Source organism: Engystomops pustulosus, chromosome 9 (genome assembly GCF_040894005.1).
Source record: "Engystomops pustulosus chromosome 9, aEngPut4.maternal, whole genome shotgun sequence".
Lineage (NCBI taxonomy): Eukaryota > Metazoa > Chordata > Amphibia > Anura > Leptodactylidae > Engystomops > Engystomops pustulosus.
Genome location: NC_092419.1, coordinates 9,210,848 through 9,236,571, shown reverse-complemented (window position 1 = coordinate 9,236,571; position 25,724 = coordinate 9,210,848). Strand labels below are relative to the sequence as shown.

Here is a 25,724-nt window from a genome sequence, read left to right as displayed (position 1 = left end):
GGTGAAAATTTCACAGAGTCCCTGGGTCACAGAGAGCGGTTGTGCAAAATTTGGTGACTGTAAACGCGACGCTGCAGATGCCTTTGGCAGACATATACACTCACATACATTCAGCTTTATATATTAGAAGTCCAGGTCCATTCTGAAATGTCAACAGGGAATTCTTTCATCTCTTTATCTAATATTCTGTAGACACAAGAATGTACAACAACATACACAGAACAAAGGGTGAATGTTAGGCCAGCCAATGAGCTCAAAGCATAATTCGAAACAGTTACATTTCCAGACTCCTGCCCCTTTTTTTCCTCCCAGTATTTTGGATATGTAAACGTATTGTTGACTGTACAGTATATGGAGCCTCTGTTGCCTGCAGACAAGACAGTGATGGATTTACCCCAAGATCTGCTTCTTTTTCTTGCTTTTTTTATTTCATGCATAATCTTATTTTCAAGCATAAAAACTTTGTGGAGTAGGGGGAGTCTCCCCCCGGGGCCCACTCCTCTTCCATTGTTGGGTAATGCTCTGGATGTAGGAGCAGATATAGTAGATTCTCTGATGAAGGTAAGTGATTTCAAGTTCTTCCTTATTTAATGCAAGGTAATAGATTGAAATCAATCTAACCACAGACTTGATCTAAAAGGTACTTACACTGTAGACAAAACTTGTTCTAAACGTGTCCTTTTCTGGTAAAAGAAACCCCTATTCTCATGACGGTTTGGAAGTCCTTCAACCGAGTTCTAGTGACTGTCAGGCTTCAGGGTTAGTGAACCCCCCTGGACCACCGTGGGCGATGACACAAGCCGACACCTGGTAGCACCTGGTCTTCACCAGAGCCCGCCGCAAAGCAGGATGGTCGTGCTGCAGCGTGGTGCCACCAGGACGTTCCACAGGTACGACTTGCCCGCGGTGGCAGCCAAGGTCGAGGCACAGGAAAGCTAGACAGTCGCGAGGTTGGGGACAGGCAGATAGTCAGGACAGACGGCAAGGGTGCAGAAACAGGGACGTTGCAGGAGGTCAGGGCTGTCAGCGAAGGAGCAAGGTTAGGGTCATGTCCAGGGTTCATAACGGGAGGTCAGAATACAAGGAATGCACATAGGAAGGTTTCTCAAAGGCTAGGAGCTATAAGATCCGGAGGGGGTTTCTGGGAGCAGCCGGCTTTTAAGGAATCCCAGAAGTGGCCAGCGCCAATCAGTGGCGCGCTGGCCCTTCAAATTTGCGAGTGCGCCCTAGGGAGCTGGCCAGCCGGGACAGGGGCAGAAACACAGAGAGCAGAGTGCGCTCGGGACGGGGTGCCGCCATGTAGAAGGGCACGAGTGTGCCTGTGATCCGATACGTGGATCGCAGGGGCCAGAAAGTTAACCTCCTGGACCTAGTAGATGTCTTAAAGGACATCAATCATCAGTATCAGAACACTTACATGCTGGTGCGCAGGACCACCACTAGGAATATCTGGTCCCAGACTGGCAAATTTTGTGGGTCCCACTTCCCAAGGCACATCCGCTGCTGCAGAACCTCATTATACACACCTCAGCAGCTACAGAACCTCATTATACACACCTCAGCAGCTACAGAACCTCATTATACACACCTCAGATGCTTCAGAACGTCATAGTACATACTTCATCTGCTGCAGAACCTTATAATACACACCTCAACTGCCACAGCACATCGCGTTACACATCTCATCTGCAAGTTGCTACAGAAACCTCTTAATATACACCTCCGCTGTGGATTTATCACACATTTCACCATTATAAATGCTGTGTGGATAGACCTTGTTCTCGTAGACGTCAGATCCTGACCGGTCATACAGTGTCAGATCACAACACGGTTAATAGTTTCACTTTTGTTATAAAAGAGAATTACGGAAACTGTATAGAAGGTCTCCGTCCTCCCACCATTTCCCATTTTGTTACATGTGTGGGGGTTCCACCTATTATTCTTCTGTTACTTATAGCAGAAAAAATGGGCTTCAGTACTTTGAATACTAGAAGGACATGATGGAAACATACAACACAGGTCCAAGAGAGACAGCGCTATTTACCGTGGGACCTGCATGCGGATCGGTCAGGGTGCGGTCACATGTGGCGTTTGCAATACATCTTTTATCACATTTCTGAAACACATGTGTTTTAATGTCACATTGGGGCAGATTTACTTACCCGGTCCATTCGCGATCCAGCGGCGCGTTCTCTACGGTGGATTCGGGTCTGGTCGGGATTCACTAAGGCAGTTCCTCCGACGTCCACCGGGTGCCGCTGCTGCGCTGAAGTTCCCCGAGGCCCGCCGAAATGCCCTCAAGTTCACCGTGAAGGTAAGCGCATTTTTTTTAAAATGCTGTGGTTTTTTACGAATCCATCGAGTTTTCGTTCGGCCACGCCCCACAATTTCCGTTGCGTGCATACCAGCGCCGATGCGGCACAATCCGATCGCGTGCGCCAAAATCCCGGGGCTATTCAGGGGAAATCGGCGCAAATCGGAAATATTCGGGTAACACGTCGGGAAACCGCGAATCGGGCCCTTAGTAAATGACCCCCCAATTGTTACCGGGCTTTTGGATTGGTTTGAAAGCATTTGCACTTCCGGCAATGAAGAAAAACGCTTTCAAACCAGTCACACGATGGCCCACATTTATTAAAGCCTTTGCACCAGTTTTCTGTCTGACTACAAAAAAAACGTGCAAACTGCGTGTACATGTATTTATGAAGTGTCTGAGCCAGTTTTGTGTCTGCACTGTGACAACGCAGAAAAAAATTTGCACCAAAAGGGGCAAGTTAGTGCCTAGTCGGATCGCGTGGCACAATTCTGTTAGTTCTCAATATCCTGACTACAACTCTATTCACACCATAAATGTTATTTATTATTGGGGTACAAGAGTTTTAGCGTATAGGGGAAGAGAATTATTGAATGTGGGGGCTGCAGGTGGAGCAACAAGTATTTTTGCCTTAAAGTGGGGTAAAGACCACATTGGGGGAGTCATTATACAAGGGGTTTTTATACCAAAATCCTTTGGGGAGTCACCACGCACTGCTGGCAGAGAGCAGGTAAAATTAAGGAAACACCTAAAAAGCACTGGAATTATTCTCATGCACCACTGGGGCTCTTTAAATCAACATGCCAGAGGCTATTGGAACCTGTCATCATGTAAAAGTGACCTTCCTGATGACAGGTTCCCTTCAATGTTCATCCAATCTTTTTTTCAGCTCCGAAAGAAATATGGTGATGTGTTCACGGTGCATCTGGGCTCTCGCCCCGTGGTGGTGGTATGTGGGTACAAGCTTGTGAGCGAAATATATCTGGACAAAGGTGATGATTACCTGAATAGAGGAGATATGCCGGCCTGGGACGCCTTCTACAAGGACTCTGGTAAGTAGGAGCGGTCCATTCAGGCTTCTTTTACAGGTGTTTTTCAGAAGGTGTTTTTTTCTTTTGGTTTGGTCCCCCACACTGAATATTCCCCCAAAATATATTATTGCCCTTTTGACCTTCACAATGTAAAAAGCCCTCCTTAGCATCCTTCATGTTATACAGCCTTTTCGTTGACCCCACATATTACCAGCCCCCTATTGTGCCCCCTAAACTGATATCACTCTTTTAATGTCTCCTTCCCCCATTGTGGCCCGGTTTTTCTTCCATTGTTGCCTGGAGAATGATAGAGAGATCCCAAAATCAGATACTGTGGTCAATGGGAGGAAAGATTTTATAAGACCACTGAGTAACATTCATACTGAAATGTTGTCCATAGGCCTCGTCTTTACTGCAAATATGAACAAGTGGAGGGACCTCAGACGCTTTTCTCTCACGACCCTGCGAGATTTTGGTTTTGGCAAAAGAAGCCTTGAAGATAGAATCCATGAGGAGACCCAACACCTGGTAGCAGTTCTAAAGAATTCCGGAGGTCAATATAGTAAGAACCACTCCAGGACAAAGGATAAAGATAAACTGTAGATGGCCTATGCTCAGGACCCATTTCTTACCGGGAAGGGGGGGGGGATTACTCTGATCTACAAGGCTACCAAATGGCGGGAACTCTTACAATATAACATATAAAATATCAGTTTGCGATACAATTTAGAAGCAGGACATTGAGGATGGATTTATATTCCAGGGTTGTAGCTGCAGTTAGTGCACTTCTGTGTGAGAGCTGTAGCAGGCTCCTAGCTAGATATTACAGCCGAGGAGGGGGAATGGCTGGAGAGCACTTTGAATGAAGAAATCAAAGAACGCAGTGTTTTGAGGACACTCCCCCAGTGCCGCATGTCCAGCTACAATCATGGCATATAAATCAATTTTTCATGATGATTTGTATGATTACGCAGATCTCCAGGGACAAAACCTAACAGTGCCTGTAACTTACTGTGTCTCCTACTTTTGTGTATACTCATATATATGCATTGACTTAAATAGTAGGCAAACCGTATGAAGGTAACAAAACTAGTCTATACTTTTTATTTATTGTAAAAATCTTAAATGAAATCAACCACTGAAAAAACATAAAAACCTATAAGTACTCACCTCCACTCCTCTATATCTTGATCCCGGTGCTGTCCATCGTTAGTCTTGACACACCGAGTTCACCTAGAAAAGAAAGTTATAATTAGGAGCATGGAGCGCGGGGACAAGATGTCTGCTGCTCCAGGCTACTAATTATGCATGCCTCTAGTGTGATGTCACCTCCGTCTCCCAGCATGTGAAATGGAGGTGCAGTCATGTGCATAATTAGCAGCCCAGAGCACCGGACATCTTGTCCCCGCACACCGTGCTGCTAATTAAAACTTTCTTTTCTTGGTGATTCTGTCGTCTCAAGACTAGCGACGGACATCGTCCTGATCAAGATGAAGAGGAGATGAGTAATTGTAGGTTTTTTAAAGGGCAACTACCACCAGGATGGAGGACTGTATGCAAATGACCCTGAGGGGCTCCAGGTTCCATTGGTGTTAATGGAGCATGGAGCCCCTCAGGCTCATTTGTATACAGTCTTTCATCCTGGTGGTAGATTCCCTTTAATGTTTTTTTTAGTGGTTGATTTGCTCTAAATCTACTTTCTAGATACATTCATCGATCCTCGGCAGAGTCTCAGCAAAGCCTTTTACAACGTCATCTTCTCCATCATGTTTGGACATCGCTGCAACTATGAAGACAAAGAGATAGCTACAATTTTAAATTGTATATATGAAACATTTGTGACTATCAGCTCACCTTGGGGACAGGTAATATACTTCATATATTTTAGGGGTTGTCTTTAGATTTGACCAGATGTCTTTCTTTCTTGCGTGGGCACTCAATTGATAACTATAGGGATCATAATGGGACATGGGCATTTATTTTCTGAAAAACTGTGCCTCTGCAGGTTGGGGGGGTATTGCAATGTATCTCCATTCTCCAATACTTCAATGAGCACATCCTGTGCGTTTTATTTTTAAGAAAACTAGACAGTTTTTTAAAATAATCTTTCATGACCCCAAGCCAGATTTTTAACACATATAATTTTTTCTAGATGAATAAATCTATTTCCCCTTGTATGTTTCTTTCTCAGATATATGAGATGTTTCCATGGCTAATGGGTTTTATCCCAGGACCTCATCAGAAAATCAGTAAACTTCTGGGGGATCTTAGTCAGTATGTCGATACGAGGGTGAAAATCAACCAGAAGGCTTTGGACCCTGATGATCCCCAAGACTATATTGATGCCTTTCTAATTAAGATGGAAAAGGTAAATTGGTAAAAATGTAATTACAGAGTATTAGTAATTCTTCTAGAGATTTTTTTTTTAGAAAAAACATTGCATATCTATCAAGCTGAGAACATTAGATCTTTAGACCTCTGCCTTTCCTCCGATCACGAGACCCCTGAATGATCTGCTCCAAGCCAGTGGGACTTTTACGTTTCAGCCAAACTCTAAGCCAAGTCGGTGCAGTAAGTAAGTCAATGATGGTGCAGAGGATGGAGCTATGCTCTGTGCTCCAGTGACTTCTACTGGATCTCCGGAACCAGAATTTGGAGAAGTTGGAGAACTTTCAGTCCCCTGTTCAGAAAATAGTTTCAATGATCTTTTTTATATCTTTCTCCAGGAGAAAATTAACCAAAACAGTGAATTTAACATGAGGAACTTACTTTCCTGCACCCTCCAGATCTTTTTTGCTGGGGTGGAGACCATAAGTACTACTACAACCTATTCTCTGCTAATACTCATGAAATACCCAGATGTCTTAGGTAAGTGGGGCAGTTTATAACTTTCTTAAAGAGATTTTTCAGATACCTATAATACTAGTCACCGAGCGTTGGAATACTAGAAGATTGGTGGGGGTGAGGAACCCGACCAATCTGCAATGATATACTACAGACAGAGATGGAAGACCATAACTCCATCCATAGAGTATAACAGCTGATCGGCAGTGGTGTCTGGTGTTGACACCCCCCCCCCCCCACTATCAATCAAGCTGGTCATAATTAGTATAGCTTTAAAAAGACGGCCCCTATATATTGGAGATCAACATGTTCTGCCTTCTACTCACTTCTTACCAAACACAGCGCTGTATGTTGCATCTTGGCCATGCTTGGGATTGCAGTTCATCTCCATTTATTTGAACGGCAAAGCAGATATCGTCTGTATTGACCAGATGATCCATTGGGGTGCCAGAACCTATAAAAGGAGCAGTCATTATTATGTTAATCCTGGGAAATCTATTAAATTCTGGGGCCTGGTGGCAGTGGGAGTCACCTCGCATTCCTATAGCCAAACATTGCACATTGCACATTGACTATTTTCAAGAAGGTTCCACATCCTATTGGAAGGTAGGTCACTTTTGCTGAACTTGATTTGTTTTCTTACACCACAGCTAAAGTGCACAAAGAGATTGATGACATCATTGGCCGAAATCGCGCCCCAACATTACAAGACAGGAACCGCATGCCGTACATGGAAGCAATGATTCATGAAATGCAAAGATTCACAGATCTGATCCCAATGGGAGTGCCACGGAGAACAACCAAAAAAGTCACACTGAATGGTTACACTTTACCAAAGGTACAATATATATATATATATATATAAAGAAATATTATAGCAACACAATAGTTAAAGGATGAAGGATTGTAAACCAAGCACACTGTCATACTGGTGTGTGCCCCCTTTGGCAGGGTCTGCTCTTCTTGTAGCTTCTGATGCCCAGGTTTTTACAAAACAAAGGTATTTAAAGCTTTTTTTCCTTAAATTTTCAATTGTTGAAAAACTGAAAACTCAGCTCAAAGGTCCATTGTGAAGAAAAGACCCGGTGGTGTTTTTATTCCATGTTCAGATATGTTAGGGATACAAAAAGTTAGGGATATTTGACTTCTGGGGAAAAATGTAAAAACTTCCAGCACCGAGGCGTAATTGTACTGGAAGACATTGCATCTAGACATACAGCGGTATTCACACAGGCAACAAAAGCTTTCAACCTGGCTGTTTAACCATTGAGGGTCATGGTGACTGTAGCATTTTCAAAGTAGAAGCATCCAATGTTGATTTCCTCCTCTCAAAAAATCTATTAAAACAAAAGTCAACAACAGTCTAAATTACTTGTGAACTTAAACATCAATTACCAAAGACAACAATGTCTCACGCTGTTCATAAGATGACTTATTGTCCGCTGATCCACCTGTTCATGAAGTGCGTCCCTCAGGTCACTATGATAAATCTGGTGAGCAAAAGACATCCAAAAGCAAGAGTAAGACCCTGCCTGATGATACCTGTCCCTGTGTATTCTCAAACTGTATAATCGCTATGAGATTTCCTGTAAATTCCAGGATATCAATATCTACCCAATGCTGACAACGGTTCTAAAAGATCCCAACTGCTTCAAGTATCCGACAGAATTTAACCCAGAGAACTTTCTGAATGAGAAAGGAGAATTCAAGAGGAACGACGCATTCATGCCCCTAGCGGCAGGTAAGTATATACACAACTCTATCTATCTATCTATCTATCTATCTATCTATCTATCTATCTATCTATCTACCTGTCTCTCTATCTATCTGTCTCTCTAACGATCTGTCTGTAACCACAATCAGACTCAAAGAGATCAACAAAGGATATAGGACAATCTGTAACATCTGTGGGCAAATGTGTTGCAGGATGCCATACAGACCTATATCCTCCATGCCCATCGTGGGTTATCTTGTTTCCTCAACAGGGTCCTAGAGAATTTCTTAGCTGCCGTTAGTGGTAGATTCCATTTATTAGTGTCATGTCAAGCAGAGGAATCAAATCCATTCCAGGTCCACTCTGCCACAGACCACAGGGTATCCAGATGTTCTGCCTATATGATATCTGCTCCATTTAGGTCTATTGAGGCAGCAGATCAGTTAATAGTCTATATTTAAAGAATATTCTTATTTTGAGTTGACCTGAGCTACAAAGTTTGGGCCAGTACCGATTGTTAAGGGTTTGGGTCCCCGGACCCGAACTTCAGCCAGAAGTTCAATTTGGGCATTCAGGCTCACGCCCCTCCAGTAACCTTCATAATTGGGTACCCGGCCACACAAACCAAATCTTGAGCAATCCACTCAACCCTGTTGAGTATATATAAAGTATATATTATACACAGAACATTCTTGTTTTAAGGGCTCAAGTTGAGTCAGTTGCCAAATATATGATGGTCCAGATTTATCATTAGTGAGCCCCCCTATAATTCGGCCATGAGTCTTCAATAATCTGACCAACCCTGCAGGCACCAATTGCGCTTAGTACATAAAGTTTTTTTTTGGTGCACTCAGTTTAATGGGCGTGTGCCACGATTATGTTATACTGTCGACAAAATAGTCGTGCCCAGTGCGTATCGGCACCAGAATCCCTCTATAGGTGCCGAATTTTGTGTTGTGGCGGACACGATGCAGAAGCAGCACAAAACCGATGCAAACACATCGTAAATATATGTGCAAGCTGTTTGTACAAGTATTTATGTGCAAAGTGAGCTGTAAATATGACGCATCCGGTTTTATAAATGTCCCCCAATGTCTTTTATTCTTATACTTCTTTTTTTTAGGAAAAAGGATTTGCCTTGGGGAGTCGTTGGTACGGATGGAGCTATTCCTGTTCCTGGTTACGATCCTACAAAACTTTGACTTGAAATCCCCCGTACCTGTAGAAGAACTTGATATAACCCCAAATGTATCTGGATTGGGGAACTTTCCGAAACCTTATAAATTGGCTTTTATTCCCCGCTGACTGGACGTCACACATTTGGTTGCTGATTACACATTCAATATGATTTATTCCAGTTCTGTATTTGTTATATAGATTGTAGACATAAGTGTCACATATTATTCTAAAAGTATCTAAAAGTTTTAATGCCTGACAAGAAAGCACCAATGTACTCCAATGTACTCCAGACAGTAGCAGAACCTAGAATGAGCCCAACTCCTCGCTAAGAAATCCACCAGATTATGACCAGTGAGGAACCATTGGATAGACAATATTTTTGGTTTGATCTTCTATCTTTTTCTAGCCTTGCACCTCTTACCTAATTGTACAATACATATAAATAGTATAGGACATATCTCTGTGTTATTTGTGATTAATCCCATGATGCCTTAGCCCAGCATCACATGGGAAGCTAAAAACAGAGCCCTCACTGCTCGTTAGTATCATAGAGAGTAATCAGAGCTGTGTGATATAACGAGCCGCGCACCTGTGTGATATAACGAGCCGTGCACCTGTGTGACCATGGTCAGATTTCTGTCCACTGGTAGTAAACAATGAGGATTCCTATAGAATGACAGCAAGCAGAGATGTAGAAAACAGTGAGGAATTGATACAGAAAGTATATTGGAAAAATGTATAACTTTTCATTATTCAAACAATATCAATTACGTACTGAAATGAGACCACCTCTTTAATGTCCCATACAGTCCCCTACTCTCATCCCTGGAGAACCGCTCTTTCATCGGACATCCTGCCAATTTCTGTTTTGCGCCGCTGGGACAGGGATTTAAAAGAGGTTTTTCGCGCACACGATCGAACTTTGGAGCAATTGCACCGACACAAATCAGGGGGGATTGTCTTGTGCGTGCCGTCGGACAATCCGACGACTTCGGACAAACCGGGGATTTAACTTAAAATTGCCAAGCACTTACATGCATCGGGAAGAAGAAGGTGAACTCCGGCGGACCTGATCGGGGAAGCGACACATGCAGGAAGACGGTCGCACAATCTTCATGAATCGCGGCAGGATGCATCCTCGTCGGACTGTCCGTATTGCGGATTGCGCAGGGACAAGACAAGTAAATGTGCCCCATTATCCGTATAAGCCTCTATACAATCTGCTGGACAGCGCCAAATTACCCACCTGACCGTAGAGACTAATTAGCAAACTGTATGCTGAACCTGATGGCTGATTACCCAGGAACAGCGAGAGCTAGAAAAGGAAATTCCCATTGTGCCAGGAATTGTAGAGCTTCAACCTATTAAAGAATGTAAAGAGGTGGTGGAGGTGCGGAAATATTGCCTTGAAACATGTTTCTTAATTTGGTTTGAACAAACAAACTATTCCCCCAGGTGATCTGGCAAAATGGTTAATCTAATAAAAATCTACCAATCCCTGATTTTATCTTTCTTCAGCTTCATTAGAGACATAATTTGGACTATTAAAATATAACAATCATTATAAAAATCTGCTCCAGAGTCCAATGAAATAATAAGTAATACGGAGAATATTCATTTACCGGTTGGCACTTGAAGAGTTGAGCATGAGTTCAACTGAGTTGAGATCCTGCCTTATCTGCCTTATTTCTGGTCCTCCTTGGCTCGTGTCTGTGGTGCATGGCAGAACATGTTGCCTGATACTTTTCAAGCCTGTGATAGGATTACTAGTCACATGTTTTATCTAGCTCCACCCAATTTTGATTCTTCTACAAAAAGGATGATATGATTTTAGCCTGTTGACTTTTCGAGAGCTCCTCATTTCCCTAAAACTGACTCGTAATGGATTTGCTACAAAATCCAACTCTTTTACTAGTCATCTTCATCTCATGCTTCATCTTATATTTAAGTGTTAAGTCAATTTGGGGTAATGGGAATCTCCCCCCTGGACCAACACCTCTTCCACTGCTGGGAAACATGCTTGATATCGGTGGAGATATTGTGAATTCTCTGCTGAATGTGAGTACCAACAATGAGAAAGTACATGGTGGTGGTCAAATGTATTCTTAGAATTGTTTGCCTGGAACTTGATCCACAAAAAGTTACAATGTGACGTATGTGCCCATTCTGTCCTGCACTAGGGCTGGCTTATTTCTCTCATAGATTTCCACCCCAACCTGTTTGCTTCCTGTTGACTTTGTTCTGGACTGCAGATGGTTAAGCTAGCTTGGATCGACAGACTCTGATATCTCATTGGAGGTTTTACTGGACTTCCATGTTTTGGATTCTTTTATCTATTGGCCCAGATATACTGTATGCAATCTGTCCACATTTTTTTTAATAGTGTTACTTAATCTCATCTGTTTTCAGAATGTGCAACAGTTGCTCCTCTATTTTCTTGGTGCACTTTGCTTCATGCTGTAGGTCAGTAATAAATGTGGTGCAACCTAGGAACACACCAACACGCCCCCTAGGTGCACAGTTTTCCAAAGTATTTGACAAAATGCAACTGCAACAAAATTGTGCTACACACATAACAAATATACTTGAAAGCTCCAAATACACTTTTTTCATGCAAACTTTGAAGTCTGCAATTACTGTATCCAAGTGCTTTAGGAAAGGGAACAGGCACAGACACAATAATATATCTGGGCCATTGCCTGTATTCTAACCATCTGTTTGTCTCTGGATTCTGTACTGCCTTCTTCTCTTGGTTTTGGCACATATTTGCACTAATAGTCTTGCTTATTTTGTCTCGTGTATTCACTTTGTGGCAGTAAGGAAACATCGACCAGTTGTCACCTGCCACTTAGGGTAGGGTGGACAATTATGTAGGAACTGCTGGGTTAGCTAGCATTAGGGCTCACTGTCTCTGTCTGTTCTACCTTACTATTTATTTTTTGCCTTACAACAACATTATAAGCAGATTTGGGTCCAAAAAGGCAAAAGAGTTGTTGACCCAAATGAAGGGACCTGAGATGTTCTCCTCCAAGTTTCATATGAAGAAAAACTTTCAATCACATCCACAGTATGCAGTAAAAAGGAATTTTTTATTGAAATTGTTTAAAATCTCCATACAGGTAATGCCAAAGAGACAGAGAACAGACAAACAGGTTTCATCATGAAGACTTCAGTCTTCTTGACGAAACGTATATATGTGTGTTTGGCGTCCGATTGGCATAAGTATAGGTGGATTTTAATCAACTTCAAAAGTTCTTCCATTATGCTGTATCTGTTGTGCTGGAAAGTTTTTTCAATTTGATTCTCCAGTTTTCCAAGTTTTGGGGGTTTTGGGGTTTCAGTTTTCTCTGTGCACCATGGATGCTGAATTATGAGGGAGTAGGGAGCTCGATTTCTCTTTGTTAAAACATTAATTTATCTATCGGCTTTAAAATCTAATTGTTATACTTTCCATAAGGACAAAAAACTATTTCTATTATAAATGTTCTTGTGCATTTTTGAAGCGACTTGTTATTGGACCAAATTAATCTTTTGGGTGTGGTTGAATTTTGCAATCATTTGAAAACATGTCTGATGAGGGTTGACCTAACCATTAAGTCATTTACTTAAGCTTATGCATTTCCCAAGGGCACAAGTTGGCGCAGTTGATAAAATATATATAATGGAGACAAATATCTGAAGCATCAGACACGTGGAGCAGCACTGGATCCTCATTCATGTTTTAATTAATTTAATCTAGAATCTCTGCTGCTTGAGGCAAACTATAGAAAGACACCTCCCCTACATAAGCTAATACATTAGAGGTGCCACAGAGTAGCCTATATAGTAATGGTGCCCCTTACTAGTTGAACATTAGCCAGTTTAGTTATATTTATTAATGATATAGAGGTAGGAATTAATAGCACTGTGTCTATTTTTGCAGATGACACCAAACTGTGTAGTGTAATACAGTCTATGGAGGATGTTCATATGCTGCAGGGTGACTTGGACAAACTGAATATTTGGTCATCCACTTAGCAAATGAGGTTTAATTTGGATAAATGTAAGGTTATGCACCTGGGGGCCAATAATCCAAAGGCAAAATATGTCCTTGGGGGAGTAAATCTGGGAGAGTCCTTTGTTGAGAAGGACCTGGGGGTACTAGTAGATCATAAATTGAATAACAGCACAATGTCAATCAGCTGCCTCTAAAGCTAGTTGGATCTTGTCATGTATCAAAAGTGGTATGGACTCTCTTGATAGGGATGTAATATTACCACTATACAAGGCACTGGTTCGGCCACACCTGGAATATGCTGTCCAGTTCTGGGCACCGGTACATAAAAAGGATGCCCTGGAGCTGGAGAGGGTTCAACGTAGAGCCACAAAAATGATAAGGGGTGTGGAGGGTCTTAGTTATGAGGAAAGATTAAAACAACTAGATTTATTTAGTCTGGAAAAGAGACGACTACGAGGGGACATGATTAATTTATATAAATATATGAGTGGTCCATACAAAAAATATGGTGGTAAGTCGTTCCAGATTAAATCAAATCAAAAGACGAGGGGGCACTGTCTCCGTCTGGAGAAAACAAGGTTTAATCACCAGAGGGGACAGGGCTTCTTTACTATGAGAACTGTCAATCTGTGGAATAGCCGAGCTCAGGCGCTGGTCACAGCAGGGACAGCAGAGAGCTTCAAGAAGGGTCTAGATGCCTTTTTACACCTAAATAACATTGATGGTTATGTTATATAGAATTGTTTCCCCTAAATCCCTTCCTCATCCAATCCCTTCCCTTCTTTGGTTGAACTTGATGGACAAGTGTCTTTTTTCAACCGTAGAAACTATGAAACTATGAAACCCCATAGTAGCCAATATAGCCAGAGACCCCATAGTAACCACTGTAGTCACAGGCCCCAGAGTCATAGGCCACATAGTTACCAGTATAGACAAAGACACTCATAGTAGCCAGTATAGTTCCATGTCCTTATATTAGCCAGTACAGTCATGGGCCTACATATCAACTAGCACCTCCATATTAGTCAATTTTGTCGCAGACCACATAGTAAAAATTATACTCACAGGCCTCCACATTGGTCAGTATAGTGACAGGTCCACATATAAGCCAGTATAATCACATGCACCGTAGTATCCACTATAGTAACAGGTCCCATTGTTTCCAGGATTGTCACAGGCTCCCACATTATCCAGTATAGTCACTGGCCCTCATGTTTACCAGTTAAGTCAGAAGCCCCATAGTAGCCAGTATAGTCACATGCCCCATAGTAGCCAGTATAGTCACAGGCCGCATAGTAGCCAGTATAGTCACAGGCCCCATAGTTGCCTGTATATTCACAGGCCCCATAGTAGCCAGTATAGTCACAGGCCCCATAGTAGCCAGTATAGTCACAGGCCCCATAGTAGCCAGTATAGTCACAGGCCCCATAGTTGCCTGTATATTCACAGGCCCCATAGTAGCCAGTATAGTCACAGGCCCCATAGTAGCCAGTATAGTCACAGGCCCCATAGTTGCCTGTATAGTCACAGGCCCCATAGTTGCCTGTATAGTCACAGGCCCCATAGTAGCCAGTATAGTCACAGGCCCCATAGTTGCCTGTATAGTCTCAGGCCCCATAGTAGCCAGTATAGTCACAGGCCCCATAGTAGCCAGTATAGTCACAGGCCCCATAGTGGGAAATAAAGTCACAGTTACCATAGGAGCCAGTATAGCCATAGGCCCCAAAATAACCAGTATAGTCCCAGGACCACATGTTAGCTTATATAGTCTCAGGCCCCCATGTTAGTCAGTACAGTCACAGGCCCCATAGTATCTTATATAGTCACAGTGCCCCATATTAGCTCTTGTAGTTCCAGGACCTTATATTTGTCAGTATAGTCAAAGAACCCTATAGTACAGTGATGGCGAACCTTTTGGAGGCTGAGTGCCGAAACTACAGCCAAAAACACAAATTTATCACAAATTGCCAACAGGGCAATTTAATCAGCAATGTATTGCTCCCTGCTCTTCCACAACTTTCAATTGTATTGGCATATTGAGGACACCAAAACCATTAAGTGAAGGAGGGATATTCAGATAATCAATGTAGCTTTCCTCCAGGGTTCTTTTGAGCAAGAGGAATTGTGGACAGAAGCTCCAATAATAATCCAGCCCTATCTACACCTACTTCCTCTTCCTGCAGGAAGTATCTGGAAAACTCTATGCTGGGGTAATGGGCCTGGGTTCCCATAGAGATGGCTCTGAGTGCCACCTCTGGCACCCGTGCCATAGGTTTGCCACCACTGCTATAGTACAATAGTTGCTACTGAGAACAAAAGAAAATACTTACCTCTGTGCTGCAGCGACTACCCCTGTTCTTATGTCTATAAAGTGCAAGATTCCAGTACCAGTGGATGCTATGTCTGCCTGAGCTTGGTCTCGGATTACTCAGGGGTGACAGAGCGGACTGACGCAATAATGTAATCACATCCAGTCGTACCTGGACACATTCCACTCAGGGCAAATGGCTGCTCTTAATCCAGAGCTGAATCACCAACCAGCTGATGACTACAGTCCCACCATTCTGTTCAACTCTACTTTATTTTCCCTTTCGAAGATGTAGACAAGGTTTAGTTCAGTACATACAACTTGCTGGTTCTTTCAATTTTTTTCAGCTGAGAAAGAAACATGGTGATGTGTTCACGGTGCATCTGGGCTCTCGCCCGGTGGTGGTGGTATGTGGATACAAGCTTGTGAGCGAAATATATCTGGACAATGGTGATGATTACCTGAATAGAGGAGATATGCCGGCCTGGGACGCCTTCTACAAGGACTCTGGTAAGTAGGAGCAGTCCATTCTGGCTAATTTTACAGGTGTTTTTCAGAAGGTTTTTTTTTTTGGTTTGGTCCCCCACACTGAATATTCCCCAAAAATAGGCCTTTTGGCCTTCACAATGTAAAATGCCCTCTTTAGCATCCTTCATGTTTTACAGCCTTTTCGTTGACCCCACTTATAACCTCATCAGCCCCCTATTGTGCCCTCTAAACTGATATCACTCTTTTAATGTCTCCTTCCCCCATTGTGGCCCCGTTTTTCTTCCATTGTTGCCTGGAGAATGATAGAGAGATCCCAAAATCAGATACTGTGCCACTGAAACCAGGCTCAATGGGAGGTAAGATTTTATAAGACCACTGAGTAACATTCATACTGAAATGTTGTCCATAGGCCTCGTCTTTACTGCAAATATGAACAAGTGGAGGGACCTCAGACGCTTTTCTCTCACGACCCTGCGAGATTTTGGTTTTGGCAAAAGAAGCCTTGAAGATAGAATCCATGAGGAGACCCAACACCTGGTAGCAGTTCTAAAGAATTCCGGAGGTCAATATAGTAAGAACCACTCCAGGACAAAGGATCTAAGATAAACTATAGATGGCCTATACTCAGGACCCATTTCTTACCGGGAAGGGGGGGGGGATTACTCTGATCTACAAGGCTACCAAATGGCGGGAACTCTTACAATATAACATATAAAATATCAGTTTGCGATACAATTTAGAAGCAGGACATTGAGGATGGATTTATATTCCAGGGTTGTAGCTGCAGTTGGTGCACTTCTGTGTGAGAGCTGTAGCAGGCTCCTAGCTAGATATTACAGCCGAGGAGGGGGAATGGATAGAGAGTACTTTGAATGAAGAAATCAAAGAACGCAGTGGTGTGAGGACACTCCCCCAGTGCCGCAAGTCCAGCTACGATCATGAAATATAAATCAATTTTTCATGATGATTTGTATGATTACGCAGATCTCCAGGGACAAAACCTAACAGTGCCTGTAACTTACCATGTCTCCTGCTTTTGTGTATACTCATATATATTCATTGACTTAAATAGTAGGCAAAACGTATAAAGGTAACAAAACTAGTCTATACTTTCTATTTGTGTTAAAAATCTTAAATGAAATCAACCACTAAAAAACATAAAAAAAAACTATAAATACTCACCTCCACTCCTCTATATCTTGATCCCGGTGCTGTCCATCGTTAGTCTTGACACACCGAGTTCACCTAGAAAAGAAAGTTATAATTAGGAGCATGGAGCGCAGGGACAAGATGTCCGCTGCTCCAGGCTACTAATTATGCATGCCTCTAGTGTGATGTCACCTCCGTCTCCCAGCATGTGAAATGGAGGTGCAGTCATGTGCATAATTAGCAGCCCAGAGCACCGGACATCTTGTCTCCGCACACCATGCTGCTAATTAAAACTTTCTTTTCTTGGTGATTCTGTCGTCTCAAGACTAGCGACGGACATCGTCCTGATCAAGATGAAGAGGAGATGAGTAATTGTAGGTTTTTTAAAGGGCAACTACCACCGGTATGGAGGACTGTATGCAAATGACCCTGAGGGGCTCCAGGTTCCATTGGTGTTAATGGAGCATGGAGCCCCTCAGGCTGATTTGTATAGTTTTTCATCCTGGTGGTAGATTCGCTTTAATGTTTTTTTAGTGGTTGATTTGCTCTAAATCTACTTTCTAGATACATTCATCGATCCTCGGCAGAGTCTCAGCAAAGCCTTTTACAACGTCATCTTCTCCATCATGTTTGGACATCGCTACAACTATGAAGACAAAGAGATAGCTACAATTTTAAATTGTATATATGAAACATTTGTGACTATCAGCTCACCTTGGGGACAGGTAATATACTTCATATATTTCAGGGGTTGTCTTTAGATTTGACCAGATGTCTCTCTTTCTTGCGTGGGCACTCAATTGATAACTATAGGGATCATAATGGGACATGGGCATTTATTTTCTGAAAAACTGTGCCTCTGCAGGTTGGGGGTGGCATTGCAATGTATCTCCATTCTCCAAAACTTCAATGAGCACATCCTGTGCGTTTTATTTTTAAGAAAACTAGACAGTTTTTTAAAATAATCTTTCATGACCCCAAGCCAGATTTTTAACACATATAATTTTTTCTAGATGAATAAATATATTTCCCCTTGTATGCTTCTTTCTCAGATATATGAGATGTTTCCATGGCTAATGGGTTTTATCCCAGGACCTCATCAGAAAATCAGTAAACTTCTGGGGGATCTTAGTCAGTATGTCGATACGAGGGTGAAAATCAACCAGAAGGCTTTGGACCCTGATGATCCCCAAGACTATATTGATGCCTTTCTAATTAAGATGGAAAAGGTAAATTGGTAAAATTTTAATTATAGAGCAGTGATGGCGAACCTATGACACACGTGTCAGCACTGACTCGCGTAGCCATTTTTGGTGACACGCGGCCGCCCAGCGCCCGCGGTCCGCCCCCCTCCCTATGTCATGTGCTGCCCCTGTGTTAATGTCCCGCCCCCGTCCCTGTGTTTCTGCCCCCTGCTTACCTGTCCGGCGCCGCGTTGGTCCGCCCACTGTCTGCAACTCCTCCGGCTCCTCCAGGCTGCAGTGTGCGCTGCTCGTCACGTAACTGAAGCGACCTGACTTCAGGCCACGTTAGTCACGTGGCCCGAGGCGCGCGGTGCAACCTGGAGGAGCCGAGCCGCCATTATCGTCAGACCTGCCAGTAAAGCTACAGGGAAGAAGACATCACTGAGTATGTATATAAGTTTCATATTATATTATATTTAAAGGAAGGCGGTTAGGGGTATTTTAGTAGTAAAAGGAGGCGGCTAGGGGTATTTTAGTAGTAATGGGAGGCGGCTAGGGGTATTTTAGTAGTAAAGGGAGGCGACTAGGGGTGTTTTAGTAGTAAAGGGAGGCCGCTAGGGGTTTTTTAGTAGTAAAGCTAGGCCGCTAGGGGTATTTTAGTAGTAAATGGAGGCCGCTAGGGGTATTTTAGTAGCAAAGGGAGGCCGTTAGGGGTATTTTAGTAGTAAAGGGAGGCCGCTAGGGGTATTTTAGTAGTAAAGGGAGGCCGCTAGGGGTATTTTAGTAGTAAATGGAGGCCGCTGGGGTATTTTATTAGGGAAGGAAGGCTGCTGCTGGACATGTTATTAATAAGGGGAGGCCGCTGCTGGACATGTTATTAATAAGGGGAGGCCGCTGCTGGACATGTTATTAATAAGGGGAGGCCGCTGCTGGACATGTTATTACAAAATTTGGTTTCTATCTGAAGGTGACACAGCACCCGAGTTATGCTCGGTTTTTTGGCGAATTTTGACACACCAAGCTCAAAAGGTTGCCCATCACTGTTATAGAGTATTAGTAATTCTTCTAGAGATTTTTTTTTTAGAAAAAACATTGCATATCTATTAAGCTGAGAACATTAGATCTTTAGACCTCTGCCTTTCCTCCAATCACAAGACCCCTGAATGATCTGCTCCAAGCCAGTGGGACTTCTGGGTTTCAGCCAACCTGTAAGCCAAGTTGGTAGTCCAATATAAGTCAATGATGGTGCAGAGGATGGAGCTATGCTCTGTGCTCCAGTGACTTCTACTAGAACTCCGGAACCAGAAGACTTTCAGTCCCCTGTTCAGAAAATAGTTTTCAATTATCTTTTTTGTATCTTTCACCAGGAGAAAATTAACCAAAACAGTGAATTTAACATGAGGAACTTACTTTCCTGCACCCTCCAGATCTTTTTTGCTGGGGTGGAGACCATAAGTACTACTACAACCTATTCTCTGCTAATACTCATGAAATACCCAGATGTCTTAGGTAAGTGGGACAGTTTATAACATTTTTAAAGGGATTTTCCAGATACCTATAATACTAGTCACCAAGCGTTGGAATACTAGAAGATTGGTGGGGGTGAGGAACCAGACCAATCTGCAATGATATACTGCAGACAGAGTTGGAAGACCATAACTCCATCCATAGAGTATAACAGCTAGTGGTGCCTGGTGTTGACCCCCCCCCCCCCCACTATCAATCAAGCTGGTCATAATTAGTATAGCTTTTAAAAGACAGCCCCTATATATTGGAGATCAACATGTTCTGCCTTCTACTCACTTCTTACCAAACACAGCGCTGTATGTTGTATCTTGGCCATGCTTGGGATTGCAGTTCATCTCCATTCATTTGAACGGCAAAGCAGATATTGTCTGTATTGACCAGATGATCCATTGGGATGCCAGAACCTATAAAAGGAGCAGTCATTATTATTTTAATCCTGGGAAATCTATTAAATTCTGGGGCCTGGTGGCAGTGGGAGTCACCTCGCATTCCTATAGACAAACATTGCACATTGACAGTTTTCAAGAAGGTTCCACATCCTATTGGAAGGTAGGTCACATTTGCTGAACTTGAGTTGTTTTCTTACACCACAGCTAAAGCGCACAAAGAGATTGATGACATCATTGGCCGAAATCGCGCCCCAACATTACAAGACAGGAACCGCATGCCGTACATGGAAGCAATGATTCATGAAATGCAAAGATTCACAGATCTGCTCCCAATGGGAGTGCCACGGAGAACAACCAAAAAAGTCACACTGAATGGTTACACTTTACCAAAGGTACAATATATATATATTATAGCAACACAATAGTTAAAGGATGAAGGATTGTAAACCAAGCACACTGTCATACTGGTGTGTGCCCCCCTTTGGCAGGGTCTGCTCTTCTTGTAGCTTCTGACGACCTGGTTTTTACAAAACAAAGGTTTTTAAAATTATGCAAATGTCTCACGCTCTTCACAAGTTGACTTATTGTCCGCTGAGACGCCATCCACCTGTTCATGAAGTGCGTCCATCAGGTCACTATGATAAATCTGGTGAGCAAAAGACATCCAAAAGCAATATCCTGCATGATGACACCTGTCCCTGTGTATTCTCAAACTGTATAATCGCTATGAGATTTCCTGTAAATTTCAGGATATCAATATCTACCCAATGCTGACAACGGTTCTAAAAGATCCCAACTGCTTCAAGTATCCGACAGAATTTAACCCAGAGAACTTTCTGAATGAGAAAGGAGAATTCAAGAGGAACGACGCATTCATGCCCCTAGCTGCAGGTAAGTTTATATACAACTCTATCTATATCTATCTATCTATCTCATATCTATCTCATATCTATCTATCTTCTTTCTATCTATCTATCTCCTATCTGTCTCTCTAACAATCTGTCTGTAACCACAACCAGACTCAAAGAGATCAACAAACTTCCTTAGACCATAGGACAATCTGTAACATCTGTGGGCAAACATGGTGCAGGATGCCATACAGACCTACACTCACCGGCCACTTTATTAGGTACACCATGCTAGTAATGGGTTGGACCCCCTTTTGCCCTCAGAACTGCCTCAATTCCTCGTGACACCACCACCACCAGCCTGAACCGTTGATACAAGGCAGGATGGATCCATGCTTTCATGTTGTTGATGCCAAATTCTGACCCTACCCTCCGAATGTCACAGCAGAAATCGAGACTCATCAGACCAGGCAACGTTTTTCCAATCTTCTACTGCCCAATTTCGATGAGCTTGTGCAAATTGTAGCCTCAGTTTCCTGTTCTTAGCTGAAAGGAGTGGCACCCGGTGTGGTCTTCTGCTGCTATAGCCCATCTGCCTCAAAGTTCGACGTACTGTGCATTCAGAGATGCTCTTCTGTCTACCTTGGTTGTAACGGGTGGCGATTTGAGTCACTGTTGCCTTTCTATCAGCTCAAACCAGTCTGCCCATTCTCCTCTGACCTCTGGCATCAACGAGGCATTTCCGCCCATAGAACTTCCGCCCACAGAACTGCCGTTTTTTCTTTTTCGGACCATTCTCTGTAAACCCTAGAGATGGTTGTGCGTGAAAATCCCAGTAGATCAGCAGTTTCTGAAATACTCAGACCAGCCCTTCTGGCACCAACAACCATGCCACGTTCAAAGGCACTCAAATCACTTTTCTTCCCCATACTGATGCTCGGTTTGAACTGCAGGAGCTTGTCTTGACCATGTCTACATGCCTAAATGCACTGCGTTGCCGCCATGTGATTGGCTGATTAGAAATTAAGTGTTAATGAGCAGTTGGACAGGTGTACCTAATAAAGTGGCCGGTGAGTGTATATCCTCCATGCCCATCATGGGTTATCTTGTTTCCTCAACAGGGTCCTAGAGAATTTCTTGGCTGCCCTTAGTGGTAGCTTCTATTTATTAGTGGCATGTCCAGCAGAGGAATCAAATCAATTCCAGGTCCACTCTGCCACAGACCACAGGGTACCCAGATGTTCTGCCTATATGATATCTACTCCATTTAGGTCTATTGAGGCAGCAGATAAGTTAATAGTCTATATTTCAAGAATATTCTTATTTTGAGTTGACCTGAGCTACAAAGTTTGGGTCAGTACCTATTGTTAAGGGTTTGGCTCCCGGGACCCGAACTTCAGCCAGAAGTTCAGTTTTGGCATTCAGGCTCACGCCCCTCCAGTAACCTTCATAATTGGTGAAGGCCACACAAACCAAATCTTGAGCAATCCACTCAACCCTGTTGATTATATATATATATATATATATATATATATATAGTATATATTATACACAAAACATTCTTGTTTTAAGGGCTCAAGTTGAGTCTGTTGCCAAATATATAATGGTTCAGATTTATCATTAGGCCTCGCGCCCTGTGTGCCACCCTATAATTCGGCCATGAGTCTTCAATAATCTGACAAACCCTGCAGGCACCAATTGTGCCTGAGTACATCAGGTTTTTTTTTTTATTTTGGTGCACTCAGTTTAATGGGCGTGCACCACGATTATGTTATACTGTCGACATAATAGTGGTCCCCGGTGCGTATCGGCACTGGATTCCCTCTATAGGTGCTGGATTTTGTGTTGTGGAGGACACGATGCAGAAGCAGCACAACCCCGGTGCAAACACATCATAAATATATGTGCAAGTTGTTTGTACAAGTATTTATGTGCAAACTGAGTTGCAAATCTGATGCAGCCGGTTTTATAAATGTCCCCCAATGTCTTTTATTCTTATACTTCTTTTTTTTAGGAAAGAGGATTTGCCTTGGGGAGTCGTTGGTACGGATGGAGCTGTTCCTGTTTCTGGTTACGATCCTACAAAACTTTGACTTGAAATCCCCCGTACCTGTAGAAGAACTTGATATAACCCCAAATGTATCCGGACTGGGGAACTTTCCGAAACCTTATAAATTGGCTTTTATTCCCCGCTGACTGGATGTCACACATTTGGTTGCTGATTACACATTGAATATGATTTGTTCCAGTTCTGTACTTGTTATATAGATTGTAGACATAAGTGTCACATATTATTCTAAAAGTATCTAAAAGTTATAATGTCTGACAAGAAAGCACCAATGTACTCCATAGCTGTGCACAAAGAGCTGATAGAAGACAGTAGCAGAACCTAGAATGAGCCCAACTCCTCGCTAAGAAATCCACCAGATTATGACCAGCGAGGAACCATTGGGTAGACAATATTTTTGGTTTGATCTTCATTTTTTTCTAGCCTTGCACCTAATTGTATAATACATATAAGTAGCACAGGGCGTATCTCTGTGTTGTTTGGGATCAATCTCATGGTGCCTTAGTCCACCATCACATGGGAAGCCAGAATCAGAACCATTTGATGGGATGTTATTATTCTTTGGTTAATATCCTCCTTAATATTTAATAAGTCATAAGTTAAGGAGACTTCATTATAACTGAGTGAAAGGAGCTGATAATTCACCAGTCTGATAGGAGGTTGCAGTCCCCTGCTCTAAAGTCCCTATTTGGTATGATCCATGCAACTTCCTTCTCCAGATAGCCTAATGTCATAGTTGGAAATCATATGCCCTAATTAAGGGGGAAGAATCACCAATTTAGGGGAGAGTAATGTACTGGAGTTGAAGGCTGAAGCTCTTTGTCCAGAAAGAACAGATGTTTGTGCCAGAAATAACAGATGTTTCCGACTATCCCGACTCTTCTGTCTTTTTTTGGCTTAAGTTGGCGTGGCCTAACTTTCCCACATTATCCATCACATTTATGTGTATTTTGTCTGCATTTTTAGGCGCACAATAGACCAGGAAAAAATTGGTCAGAGAGCAAAACTAAGGCGCAGTCCATGTAAGATTTTGGCGCACATCCCTGATGTCGGCATTTTTATGGCGCACGACTGATTAGTTCTGTCTACCCATTATTTACTTACAGCCGTGCGCCACTTTGAAACATCGGGCTGTGCTTTCCGGAGACTGATCTCCGATGCCGCCAGTTGTGCTTGCACCAGAATTAGTAAATCCCCCCCAATGCATCGATGCTCATTCTTATATTAAAGGGGATTTTGATGTGGGGCGTAGCTATTCCGAGTTTTGTCTCTGGCTCTAACAAATTGCTATAAATGTATAATAATAATAATAATAATACTGATGATAATAATAATAATACTGATGATAATAATACTATTAAAAATGTATCTTACACACTCCAAATGATTCTACTTCCTCTTCCTGTACAGATCTGATACTCCTCCCACTGTGGCCATAACTGCAGGTAGATAGATCTGTTCACTTTAAAGGTTGTTTTGTGTGACTGAAATAAGATTAGATAAGTCTAGTCCCAAGGTGCTGATATCAGGAACTCAAAGAGATATTCCCACTTCGGCAAATTAATATTGTTGTTGGTACAATGAAAAATACAACTTTTTGCATCCATTCCTCACGGTTTCCTAGATTTTTGCTGCTGTCGTTCTATAGAAAGCTTTTTATGTTTACTTCCAGTGGACAGAAATCTGACCATGGTCACACAGGAGCACGGTTCGTTATATCCCCGCTCATGTGATGTCACACAGGTGCATGGTTCGTTATATCCCCGCTCATGTGATGTCACACAGGTGCACGGATCGTAAGTATAATAGAGAGTAATCAGAGCTGTGTGATATAACGAGCCATGCACCTAGAAAACAGTGATGAATTGATACAGAAAGTACCGTAAATTAGAAATTTGTATAACTTTTCATTATTCAAACAATATCAATTACTTGCCGAAATGAGAACACCCCTTTAATGTCCCATACAGTTCCCTTCTCTCATCCCTGGTGAATGAAGATCAGTTTAAGGGCCTTTCCACCAGCTTTCTAATATGTGTCACTACACTGATTCCGGCACAAATGAAATTCTTTATCCCCCACAGTTCCTGGATATTCAGTATTGTTAGTTTTGAAAACATTATAGGTATAAGCCTCTATACAACCTGCTGGACAGCGCCAGATTACCCACCTGACCGTAGAGACTAATTATCAAACTGTATGCTGAACCTGATGGCTGATTACCCAAGAACAGCGAGAGCTGGAGAAGAAAATACCCATTGTGCCAGGAACTGTAGAGCTTCAACTTATTAAAGCGTGGAAAGAGGAGGTGGAGGTGCGGAAAAATTGCCTTGAATCATATTTCTTAATTTGGTTTGAATAAACAAACTATTCCCCCAGGTGATCTGGCAAAATGGTTCTTTTAATAAAAATCTTCCAATCGCTGATTTTCTCTTTCTTCAGCTTCATTAGAGACATAATTTGGACTGTTAAAATATTAAGTAATACGGAGATTATTCATACATTGGGTTGGCACATGAGTTCAACTGAGTTGAGATCCTCCAATATCTTCCTTACTTCTGGTCCTCCTTGGCTCGTGTCTCTGGTGCATGGCAGAACATGTTGCCTGATACTTTTCAAGCCTGTGATAGGATTACTAGTCACATGTTTTATCTAGCTCCACCCAATTTTGATTCTTCTACAA

At 42.6% G+C, this 25,724-nt stretch overlaps 2 protein-coding genes and 1 long non-coding RNA gene across 5 annotated transcripts in view; 2 read left to right on the top strand and 1 right to left on the bottom strand.

The window, feature by feature from the left end:
- Nucleotides 1-310: 310 nt before the first annotated feature.
- Nucleotides 311-9,355, top strand: LOC140077373 (cytochrome P450 2G1-like). 2 transcript variants are annotated; one of them, XM_072124475.1, is made up of 9 exons: nucleotides 311-561; nucleotides 3,204-3,366; nucleotides 3,746-3,907; nucleotides 5,050-5,210; nucleotides 5,537-5,713; nucleotides 6,072-6,213; nucleotides 6,840-7,027; nucleotides 7,789-7,930; nucleotides 9,027-9,355. In XM_072124475.1, exons 1-9 carry the CDS (start codon nucleotides 352-354, stop codon nucleotides 9,206-9,208), a joined length of 1,527 nt encoding a protein of 508 aa, XP_071980576.1. In that variant the 5' UTR covers nucleotides 311-351; the 3' UTR covers nucleotides 9,209-9,355. The 2 variants fall into 2 exon arrangements, with proteins under 2 accessions (XP_071980576.1, XP_071980577.1); XM_072124476.1 differs by having other exon boundaries at nucleotides 312-561; nucleotides 3,746-3,898.
- Nucleotides 9,356-10,883: 1,528 nt separating this feature from the next.
- On the top strand, nucleotides 10,884-25,463 carry LOC140077374 (cytochrome P450 2G1-like). 2 transcript variants are annotated; one of them, XM_072124477.1, is made up of 9 exons: nucleotides 10,884-11,140; nucleotides 15,735-15,897; nucleotides 16,286-16,447; nucleotides 17,590-17,750; nucleotides 18,078-18,254; nucleotides 19,577-19,718; nucleotides 20,330-20,517; nucleotides 20,875-21,016; nucleotides 22,988-25,463. In XM_072124477.1, the coding sequence occupies exons 1-9, from the start codon at nucleotides 10,964-10,966 to the stop codon at nucleotides 23,167-23,169; spliced, it is 1,494 nt and encodes a 497-aa protein (XP_071980578.1). In that variant the 5' UTR covers nucleotides 10,884-10,963; the 3' UTR covers nucleotides 23,170-25,463. The 2 variants fall into 2 exon arrangements, with proteins under 2 accessions (XP_071980578.1, XP_071980579.1); XM_072124478.1 differs by having other exon boundaries at nucleotides 10,885-11,140; nucleotides 16,286-16,438; nucleotides 22,988-25,462.
- LOC140077377 (uncharacterized) overlaps nucleotides 20,017-25,724 on the bottom strand; it is a 28,987-nt gene continuing 23,279 nt past the window's right edge. The window contains exon 3 of the long non-coding RNA XR_011849778.1: nucleotides 20,017-20,140. This is a non-coding gene — a long non-coding RNA (uncharacterized lncRNA). The remainder of the gene's footprint in view (nucleotides 20,141-25,724) is intronic.

What these genes read in the sequence shown, in the direction of transcription:
- LOC140077374 (XM_072124477.1), top strand. Translation starts at nt 10,964, where the DNA reads ATGGATTTGCTACAAAATCCAACTCTTTTACTAGTCATCTTCATCTCA. An exon ending in TTGTGAATTCTCTGCTGAAT is followed by an intron (nt 11,141 to 15,734) that starts GTGAGTACCAAC and finishes AATTTTTTTCAG; the next exon opens with CTGAGAAAGAAACATGGTGA. An exon ending in TTCTAATTAAGATGGAAAAG is followed by an intron (nt 18,255 to 19,576) that starts GTAAATTGGTAA and finishes ATCTTTCACCAG; the next exon opens with GAGAAAATTAACCAAAACAG.
- LOC140077373 (XM_072124475.1), top strand. Translation starts at nt 352, where the DNA reads ATGGAGCCTCTGTTGCCTGCAGACAAGACAGTGATGGATTTACCCCAA. An exon ending in TCAGCTCACCTTGGGGACAG is followed by an intron (nt 5,211 to 5,536) that starts GTAATATACTTC and finishes TTTCTTTCTCAG; the next exon opens with ATATATGAGATGTTTCCATG. An exon ending in ATGGTTACACTTTACCAAAG is followed by an intron (nt 7,028 to 7,788) that starts GTACAATATATA and finishes TGTAAATTCCAG; the next exon opens with GATATCAATATCTACCCAAT.